We start from the raw sequence: 11,039 nt of genomic DNA on the forward strand, positions 1-11,039 counted from the left end.
CTGAGACACTGTGATAGTAAACCCAATGATTTTGTGTTTGTGAATTGCTTGATAAGTACAGATTTGAATCTCTGAGAACAGTGTGTTGAATCTGCAAAACAAAGAGGTCATATTCTTCCTGGCCATATGAATCAGTTTTGGTATGACCCACTTATCCTTTCAAAGAGAGCTTGGCTTTTTGTGTCTAAACTGTTTGTGTCATACTAGATAATGTATAATGTATAATCGTATTTCAAGGATTTTCCTGCCCAGCGAAAGTAGCATAAGTATCGACATAATGGACAGAATTTGGACTGATTTCACTTTTTTTGAGAGTCCAACAGTGGACAAGACAGAATCACATTTTAATTTTTTTTTAGAATCTCACTGTGCAGTTTCAGTGGTCAGTAGATGAGTAATTACAATGAAAAAATAGAATAAAAATCTGTCTTCTTGGTACTTTCATGATCTTTGTACAGAAATCCACGGACTTAAAAACCACTTTGAAACCAAATAATAACATTTAACTTCATTGTTAACTAAACATGCCATGACAGTCTGACCATGAACAGATATAGTCTGAAACCAATTTTCTGAATATATTAGAAATTAAATAACACAAGTCTAAATAATTGTACTATTAATTTCCTTGTGCTTTTTCCTTTTGTGACTTCTAAGTAGTACCCACTTAAGACTCTTCACAGGTGCAGTGAAAGTAACAAATACATAAATAAACACTTATATATGCTTTCAACTACATTATGGGGTGTTATAACCCATATTTTACATGGTTATATACTGCTTCTGTATGATGAATAGGGGAACTTTACTTGTTACTGCAGTTTGTTCAATAAAACAGCAGATGGCGCACTAAGAGCAAAAATAACGACAAGACTGGAGCATTGATGTGAATGACCTCAGATTTTAGCGTCACATAAATGACCACAAATGACACGAGAAATCCCTCTCTGGTTCCTCTATTTATAAAAAAGTTTGTGTTGAAAAGAACACAGTACATTTACTCAGGTATTGTATACAAAATTTGAAGGAACTGGCACTTTACCATGGGATTTAGGTTTTAATACTCTCTTTTTACTCATCTGGTGTACATTACTTCAGAGTTGCTTTGCAGATGAACATTTCACTTCAGAAACACATGCCAAGGTCATAAAATTAGAACAGACTTTTGAATTGTGTTTTTCCCTTTATCACTGCTTTTAATGATTCATAATAGCCAATAATCGAATATATTGATAATAACATATTTGATTCACCATGCATTATCTACATTCACAATACTTCAAACACGACACAACACAGAGACTTAAAACAGTACAGAATATGCAAGTCTCCTCAAACTATAAATGTTAAAGGGCCAGTTGGAGTCATGTTAACACTCAATATTATCCACAGCAGCAGTAGCAGTAGACTGTTGACTGGAGTTTTGTTCTCTGCGCTTCTGACGCTTGACAACATAAAGCTTCACCACAATTATTAACACTACCACAGCCACAGCAACAAAAATCCATACCCGTACAAAACCCCCAGCAGTTGGAGACGAAGCCTTCAGAGTATTGTTATTGGTAACAGGTTTGACAAAACTGTCAGTGACAGGCGTTGTGATGTCATTGACATCTGCTTTGATGCATTTCACTTGATCTTTAAGGACAAATCCTTCTTTACAGGAGCACACAAAACTTCCAAAAGTGTTTTTACAGTGCTCCTGACATTGTTCCATTTTACATTCATCAATGTCTTCACAGAGTCGATTTTCATTAATTATATAGCCATCAGGACAAGAGCATGAATCAGAGTTTAAGTCACATATCGTGGGGCAGGTCTGTGTATCACAGTGGATTTTGCACCGGTTAGGGTCTTTGCTGTCTGGAATAAATCCACTGAAACAAGAGCATTTATAACTTCCTTCTACAGCCGTGCATTGATGCTCACAAGGGGCTGTCTTACAGCCTTGAGAGTTGAGCAAGACTTTGGAATCTGATAATTCCTGTGCCTGGCATGCATCTTTATGCTTTGTTCTGCAGAGATATCCATCAGTTTTGTCCGTGCACAGTCTCTCTGTCCAACTTTGGTCGTTTGAAATTGACACACAGTGTGGAGAGCAGACTTTAACGCTGTCTTTCCAGGTGCTGAAGGATGGAATGAAGCTCCCGTGTGTGCTACCGGAGGTCCACTCGTAGCCTCTGAGTTGAGCTGAAAGGTTGCTACAGGCACCGACTGGCAAACGCAGTCCGATCCAGAAGTTTCCAAACAATTCTGCACTCAAATTGTCAAGGATCCTCTCATCTGTCTGAGGCTGAAATGTCATTAGTTCTCCATTCCTGACACGGCACGCGTCCTCGGCCGTTTCAAAATCCACTCTGTCTTGGTTAACAGTTATGCAGTCACTCCCCGTACAAATGGGCCTGCAGATGCCAGTCTGCTTCATGCCAAATCCTGTATTCACGGACAATAAAAAAATAACTGACATTAAAATAACCATCATCATTGTCAGTTTCAAACAGGCCATGATGTCATGTGGTAGATCATCGTACAATGTCGGCTGGTGCAGTTATGGACAATCTACAATCTGTTACTCCGGAAGCAACTCCCCTCAGGATAAGGCCAGGAAGTTAAAACAGGAAGGAAATGGGTTTGAGTTAGGCTCCTGTTTTTTTTTCAAGGTTAGTGAAGGCAACAGAAATACCTGAACAAGAACATATTCATGTTTCAGAACAAACTATTTATTTTGTTTTCACATGTAACATAAAGCATGGCTTTATCTTGATTCTCTGGTGTACATGTATTAATCATTTCATCATATTTACAACAGCATAATCTGATGTGCAAACTCCTTCCAGGAAGTAAAATGTGTTCAAGTGGTTTTGTGTACAAATACATTTATCTAGCAGTGGTGGAAACATTTACATAAGTGCTGTTTTTAAGTCTGAGGTACTTTACTTGAATATTTCCATTTTATACTACTTTGCTCTTTCCTACATTTAAGATTCAAATATTGTACTTTTTACTTATTTTTATTTATTTATTAAACAGCTAGTGTTACCAATTCATTTTTATGTCAAGATTTTCCAAACACATTTGATAAAATGTGATGCATTGTTATAGATGAACCTGCTCAGCAGTATATGAAGCAGTTCAAATTAGCTTCATTAGCTCAACCAGCTAAAGCATTAAAGTACCAACATGTTAATGCATCAATGATAATGGTCCAATCATATAACAATATAACAACGAGAGGGGAATAACTGCTAACAAGCACTTTTATTTTTAATACTTTAAGTGCTTTTTTGTTAATACTTGTATTTTTACAGTTGCTACTTTTAGAAAAAGTTCAGAATAATGCTTCCACCACTGCTTTATGATATTAAAAGTTGGAATAATGCAGTAAAGACAACATGTTCTTGGGCCAGGAGGTGATCACAGGGTTAGCGAACAGGACAGTACATACATTACTCAGTTGGTAATTTGGCTATTGGTAAAATAGCAGAAAATGTGGCCAGTTATGACAAGACAAATTACAAACGAAGGTTGATCTTAACATTGATATGCTCACTTTTGAACAGTACATCCTGGTCCAACTTCCTCTCAGCTTTAACCAGCCACGAAAATAACATGCACCACCAAAACCAAACAATCAGCTCTCTACACACAGTCACCCTCATCATACAGAGGCCCCCACCCCCCTTCATAACAAGACTTAACAATACCTTTCTTTTTTTTATGTTTCTGCTCTATACAGGTACTACGTCTTTTTTTTTTTTATATGTGAGCCACATCAAACACAAATCGTCTGATCAACAATAAAGTCTTTTTCAGATTTTTGATTTGATGTGTATTAATTTGATAACAGCACATAGCCTAACCTACAGAGGTTGAAAAAACATAAATTAGATAAATAAACATAATCCATGTAGTCTTCTCCTTAACCATCAGGTCATAGATCATCAGTCAAGATGGACTCGTATAGTTTTTCTAAACGTGGATCCAGACCAGAGGACACCCAACAGTAGCCGTCAGTAGTGGTGTTTTTCTTGGCTTCTTTTTTGGAGCGACTGCATCGAAACACTGCAATAGCCAAAGTCACTGCAGCCAACACGAGCAGAGGAATGACTGAACCAAGGATGCAGATCATTAACCCGGAATTGACAGTCTTGACAAAACCTGTTGCTGAGGATGTGTTGCTCCCCTGAACCCTGTGCGTGACATTCACCAGGTCTGGAAGTGGTGGGTCAGTGTGAGGGGACTGGTGCTGGAGCTCAACTGTGGTTCTGGTTAAGGACTCAGTCAAGTTCTCCTGTGTTTCGTTCTCAGCTGGGTCATTTGGTGAAGTAGCTGCTGTTTCTGTCACATCTGGAGCACAACTTGTTCCATCAGTCTCCAGATGGAAGCCCTGCGGGCACAAGCACGCGAAGCTGCCTACAGTATTGTTGCATGTGAACTGACAGTGTTTATTGATGCATTCATTTATGTCTACACATGTGTGGCCATCCTGGGATAAAGTGAAGCCTTCATTGCAGGAACAGAAGAAGGATCCAATAGTGTTTAAGCAGATGTGCTCACATCTTGATTGTGCACACTCATCCACGTCACTGCATATACCATGGATCAGTTTGTAGCCGTCTTTACATGTGCACATGTAACTGCCGTGCGTATTTACACAAAAATGATCCTCACAGGCTTGTGACTGGCACTCATCAATGTCCGAGCAGTTGTGCTGGTTTTCGTCCAGTTTGAACCCATGTGGACATTTGCATGAATAACCTGACTCCCCCATTACGCACTTATGCTCACAGGTGTCAACGTTGCACAAGTCTTTTATCCTGCAAGAGACTCCATCCTCATCCAGGTCATAACCTTCTCTGCAAAAGCATTGAACTTCATCTCTGTGCTGATGGCACAAATGTTTGCATCCACCTTTGTTGATAGTGCAATTTTGCTTTCCTGTTTTGCAAAATGGACCAGGGTCTGTCCACCTATAGGTACCGTCCACCTCTTTGCACAAAGAGAAATGAGACTGTTCGTCACTACATACAATATTGACATATGTTCCCAGTGGACATGATTTCATTTCACTACTTTCTGGCTTTTCTGAGAAGGGTGCTGTGTAGGTTATTTGTCCAGGCCCCAGGAGGGCCAGAGGTTTGCACATTCCCTTAAAATAAAACTTACATGCATAAAAAGCAGGGCTTTTGCATCCTCCAGCAGTCCATTTGAGTTGATTCTGACCTAATGTGTAATGAACCCTTACGCATCTGTCCTCTGTGCAGGTGGGGTCAGGTTCTTTTCCCCAATTGGAGTAGTGGGAATCTCTCTCCCCAGATATCCACTCAAACCCCTGGAGAGTCTTGTCAGCCAACACGCAGGTTCCTCTGCTCAGTTTTAACCCAATCCAAAATTTTAGTGCCCTGTCCTGATGTCGTCCTTGAGTCTGTGTGAGAAGTGAGCGCAGGACATCCTCTTCTTCTCTGTCTCTGATTGTCATCAGATTACCTCCATTGTGGACACAGTCGTTGCTGGCCTTTGCAAAGCTCACCCTGTCCAAATGTAGGGTGAAGCAGGCGTTAGAAGTGCACAGAGTCTCATGTTCAGCTCCAGACAAACCCTTAATGCTGTTGACGAGCTGCAGTAGAAAAATCCACAACATAATTGCTCTAGAGATCAACAAATTAACTGGTATCCAGAGGGTCCCTGTGAGTTTTTGGGTAAAATGGGACCAATATGTGGTTGTCCATTCGTAGCCGAAAAACAAGTGCTGTGGGTCTGAAACTAGCAGTCATGCTCCTATATCCTGTTTGGGTCACAAACTAAAGACGGAAATCATGTTTAGCAGAAGCTACAAGCTCTTTCTTTCTCCCCTGCAGACCAGTTCCGTTTTAGAAAACTTAACAATGGCAGGCTCCGCCATGTTTTGACTGGTTCTCCAGATGTCTCCGGTCCCAGTAGGCTTTAGGCATTTAAGCTGACTCCCTTAATTGTGGTGCGTTACAATACATGAACTTGTGGGGGTCAGATCCCTGGGGACACTTTGACATTTACAAATAGACAGTGTGGATAGAGGCGCGACGACTGCTGCAGGGAATGACCCTATGACCTTTGCCAGAAGTCAACCTGGACTTTTTCTTCTACAGCTCAATCAGGACAAAACTCAGATCATGGTCATTGGTTCTGAAGCTCAGACAGAGAAATGTGAAGTTGCAAATCCTGGCACTACACTCAAGTGTACAACAAGTGAAAAGCAAATAGGAGTCAGATCTTTGTTTTGAGCCTAACATTAGAATACCAATATACCAGTTTTAAAGTGTCTGCTCTGGCTACCTGTCTGCTTCAGAATTTATTTTTTTAGATCATTTTATTGGTTTATAAAGCTCTTAATGGTCATGGTCCTACCTATTTATCTGATTTGCTTTTATACGATAAACCTTCTGGGACCCTCAGGTCTTCAAGTAGTGGTCTTTTAGTTTCAACCCAAAGTCTCAAGGAGAGGCAGCCTTTTATTACTATGGTCCACGTCTCTGGAACAGTCTCCCTGAAGACCTGAGGGCAGCTGAGATTTTTAAATGCAAAGTCAAGACCTATCTTTTTAGTCTGGCACTTAATTGAATTTGAATTATTTGTCTATTAATTTGTACATTTTAGGCTGTTTTACTGGTATGTCCTGTAATTCTATTTTTATTTTCCAGATTGTTTCTTTTTAATATCTGGCTTTCTATTTCTGGTTTTACTTACTTCAATACATCTCCCCTCTCTTTTAGTATTTAATTATTTTATCTTTGGTATTTGATCTTTATCTTTGGTTTCCTGTCTTTGACGTTTCCTCTTTGCAAATTTATGAGATTCACGATAGTGCTTCCTCAGTTCCTGTTATTATGGTTTTATTTTTTTTTCATAGTTTTTTTATTTATAACATAGTCATATATTGGTCTTTGCTTGGATGGGGGTGGAGGTAATGTTTTTATTGCTTTTATTCTGTAAAGCTCTTTAAAGCTTGTTACATTGTTTGTATGAAAAGTACTATACAAATCTGATTGATTGATGTATTGATTGATTTACAGTAGTAGTAGTCATCATCATCCAGTAATCATCAAATGTCATAAATCATTGATTACCTCATTTGCACATACAGGTACATATTGTGCTGTTAACTGTGATCATGAGTAAAGATAAAAAACTTTTTGTGATTCACTTGTGTGGATGTGGTGTGTAATTGCAGTAAGAGATTAGGTATGAGTGTATTTTATAAAGAGTGGCACAGGATATGCTTTGTGGGAATTATGGGAGAGAGTTGGACTACACTTTAAAAAAAGAAGAATGATGATCCTTCATTCACATGCATCAAAACACCAAACCCAAATGACACCTTTTTTGAAAGCATATATCATAACTGAATACATAAATACAGTACATTAGTTAATCCATTGCTTTGTACTTTTGTTCCCATATCCAGTGTGAGGTTTGCGTCCTCTCTCAACCTAAGTAGCCCTCTCTTGATGAGGACCGACAGCCAGGCAAACCCAACTGAAACAGTGATTATGAGCAGGAGATAAACTGATTAACCTCTATAGTTCAGATTACAAAGTGGATTTGGACCCACTTGTGTTTACTGAATGTACTGTTTAGGATGGCAATAAGTGCCAAGGACATTCATGCAAATCTAAACATTTCCTGCATTTGTTTAATCAGGAAGTTCCCCAGTAACAATAACAGGAAGGAGAGTAAGACACTGCTCCACCCACTGAGGCTCACACAGGCAGTAAAATCTCTGCAGAAAGATATCTATCTAATATGAGATTGATCATATCACACTAAATATTAGGTTAAATGTTCCATGTCCTCATTGTCTGTTTTTTATGAATTCCCAGTCACATCATTACAGTCTAACTCGGGCCATAACATACAGCAGCTATGAACAAGATGGACATAAGCTCTATTTAAGAAGAAATACTAGTCAATGCAAACACTATGGCACAATGGCTTACCTGTGTGCACAACTAAATATATGTGGTCATAAAAGAGAAGAAAGCCAAATGACTTTTCTCTAAACCCCTCCCCCAAACAGTGACTGTCAAATCATAGGATATATATATACACCCACCCACCCCTCTTCACTTCATGTGCAATTACATCTCTCCTCAGACCTGTGTCAGCTTGTTCATGCTGGTGTTCTCTCCACGTACAAATAAAATTATAGAAGTACAGTACAGTTGTGACAAACAAAACAACATGAGCAAAACAGATCAGTATTTATGATATGATCTTAATTTCTAACAAGAAACAATCAAAAAAAGTAGATTTTTGTTAAAGAAGTCGACTGTAATTTTATCTTCACACAATGTGAATTATAGGATTATTCCCATTACTTTGAAAGGGTCATTTTATTGGTCCCTTCCCTCTAGTTTTTCCTTGGCATGAACGGATGTCCAGGTGTACCATTCAGATAAAACAACCGTGACACTTAGTGTTGATGTGAAGTACATTATGTAGACAACATTTCCTGTATTTGTTTAAAGGCAGGATATACTGTGACTTCAATCACAGGAAAAAGAAGTAGTCTCTCTCTCTCTCTCACACACACACACACACACACCAACACACACACACACACACACACACACACACACACACACACACACACACACACACACACACCTTGGTTACAGCCCAACTCAAAGAAATCTCTATAAACACATGAGACGTATCCCTGCACAACATAAATTACGTAGATACCAGTCCTTCATTGTCATATTTCTTAGTTTTTCTTTAATTATTTAAAAAGTTTTACTTTAATAAAGACCACTGAAGGGGCGTCGAGTAGCTCAGTTGGATGAGCATCTGCCCCATGTGTAGAGGCTACAGTCCTCGCTGCAGTTGGCCCTGGTTCGAGTCCCGCATCAGACAGCCCTTAGCTGCATGTCATTCCCCCTCTCTCTGCCTCCCCATTTCCTGTCTCTCTCTACTGCACTATCAATAAAGGCCCAAAAAAAATAAATAAAGACCACTGAAATATATTCTCTTTTTATATAATTTTTTCCAGCCAGCAACAGAGCCTCTACTGCTAATTATATCACTTAAAATAAATCATAAATTGTTTGCTGTATGATTTACATCCATGTTAATTATAGAGGCTCAAATCATGTGTAAGTCACTTACTTCATTGTAATTAGATATTGATATGTGAATTTATCATTTCTGGAATGTAATATCTATTTGTGAAAATGTGTTTTTGGTAAAGTAAACGTGATAATTGTGCAGAGGGTGGTGTCGGAGTAAAATTCTTTGGTAAGATAAATCCTAGGGTTTTATTATGCTCTGAGCATTAAACTGTTAAGAGATGGTAGTATTACAGAGTATATTTGCATTGGATGAACATTTTTCACAAAGATGTGAAAAATGATCTTAAGAGATGTTGGAAATACAGTCTAAAATCAAAAAGGTGTTGTAAAGATTATGGTGCTGAACAAAACGTATAAATATCATAAACCTTTCTTTGTCACAGAACTTATTTACTGCTATAATAAAAAAAAGCCAATGTAAAAATCTCATTGGCTTTTTGTAAAGGGAACCAGGGTGATACTAATTTCCGGGTTGGCCTGTACAGAAACACGTCATCTCTGCAGAACTCACATAATATGATCTAATATAATTAGATTATTATGACTCATTCATTAATGTGTTAACAACATTTTACTGTTGCAGCTGGTTGAGGTGGCTGTGACTATTTTTATTATGGGTTAATCTCTTTATTTTTTACTTGATTAATCGATTGATTGTTGGTTTTGTAAAATTGAAAATAGAAAGAAATACCCATCACAATTACACAGAGCGCAAAATTACATTTTCAAAGTGACGCTTTAAAATCATTTAATTGTAATTATTATAATAATTGTAAATTTCGCCCTGATGGCAGTGCTAGATAAAAAGTCAGGGGGTTGTCAATGTTAACAAACACCATGAATCTACAATCATTAGGCTTGATCCTGTGGAGACCATGAATGTTGGGATATTACACTGCATATGTGGAAATACTGACCTGTTGGTGACGCTAGATGAAAGGCCAAGAGATTACCAAAGTCATTATGAGTTGCTTACAAGCCAAGATATAAACCATTACTGATATAGCTGTGATGAGCCAATGATGACCCAGATACACGCACAACTGAAAATTCCAAAATAGAGGAAATATGGTTTCAGATGACTTTGCTGGTGCAGTTTGTACAAGCAGAATAGGTCAGGTATTTCTCCCCATCACCATGTGTCATGTAATATTGCCAAAAGTTGTTGAAGTCAACTGAACAGGTTTGCCTCTGTCATCAAAACCTCCAAACCTACTCAAAAACCTGTTGCTTCTGCCAATGCTTGAGGCATTTTGTTGCACATAGTTTTGTGTAATTGCTGTCTTCATGATGTAAAACAGCGAAACGTGAAAAATTAAAGATGTTATCTCATTGTACAATTGTACAGTGTTGTACTGTCAAGTTAAGGGGGGATGACAGGCATGTAAAAACATGTCTTTTGATAACATATCTGTGCTAACATCACCATAGCGACTGTTTCAGTCATAGTCTTGGAAGTTCATGTTAAGTTTTCAGTCATGCTAGCAGCGTGGGATGGGGCAGGAACGGCACTGCCAGTCTGTTGTTGGGTCAGTTCACCGCATTAGTCAGGACCGAAATATCTCAACCATTGGATGGATTGCCTTGAAATTTGGTACAGACATTCATGATGCCCCTAGAAGATTCATCCTTGTAACTTTGGTGATCCATTTGACTTTTCATGTATCGTCACCCACATGTCTCAACAATTATTGGATTTATTACTGTGTAATTTTGTGTAGACATTTGTGGTTCCCAGAGCATGAATCTCCACAGGTCACAGAGTCTAATCCGGTGAAATGTCTCAACATCTACTCAGACATTCATGGCTCCCAGAAAATGTACCCTAATGATACATTACATTACGCACATATAGCACTATCATGAAGATCCCATTCTTGGTTTTAGTAGTAACTTTGGTGATACCCTGACTTTTCATCTGGCACCATCATC

At 38.5% G+C, this 11,039-nt stretch overlaps 2 protein-coding genes across 2 annotated transcripts; both read right to left on the reverse strand.

Moving 5' to 3' along the window:
• Positions 1-397: 397 nt before the first annotated feature.
• On the reverse strand, positions 398-2,599 carry LOC111225834 (thrombomodulin-like). Its single transcript, XM_022750868.1, has one exon. The coding sequence runs from the start codon at positions 2,504-2,506 to the stop codon at positions 1,370-1,372; it is 1,137 nt and encodes a 378-aa protein (XP_022606589.1). The 5' UTR covers positions 2,507-2,599; the 3' UTR covers positions 398-1,369.
• Positions 2,600-2,688: 89 nt separating this feature from the next.
• On the reverse strand, positions 2,689-5,745 carry LOC111225832 (complement component C1q receptor-like). The gene has a single exon (XM_022750867.1). It carries the CDS (start codon positions 5,639-5,641, stop codon positions 3,932-3,934), a length of 1,710 nt encoding a protein of 569 aa, XP_022606588.1. The 5' UTR covers positions 5,642-5,745; the 3' UTR covers positions 2,689-3,931.
• Between the last annotated feature and the right edge of the window lie 5,294 nt (positions 5,746-11,039).

This window comes from Seriola dumerili, unplaced genomic scaffold, assembly GCF_002260705.1.
Source record: "Seriola dumerili isolate Sdu_G_001 unplaced genomic scaffold, Sdu_1.0 BDQW01000149.1, whole genome shotgun sequence".
Taxonomy (NCBI): domain Eukaryota; kingdom Metazoa; phylum Chordata; class Actinopteri; order Carangiformes; family Carangidae; genus Seriola; species Seriola dumerili.

Coding starts and splice junctions, on each gene's coding strand:
- LOC111225834 (XM_022750868.1), bottom strand. CDS start 2,506: ATGGCCTGTTTGAAACTGACAATGATGATGGTTATTTTAATGTCAGTT.
- LOC111225832 (XM_022750867.1), bottom strand. CDS start 5,641: ATGTTGTGGATTTTTCTACTGCAGCTCGTCAACAGCATTAAGGGTTTG.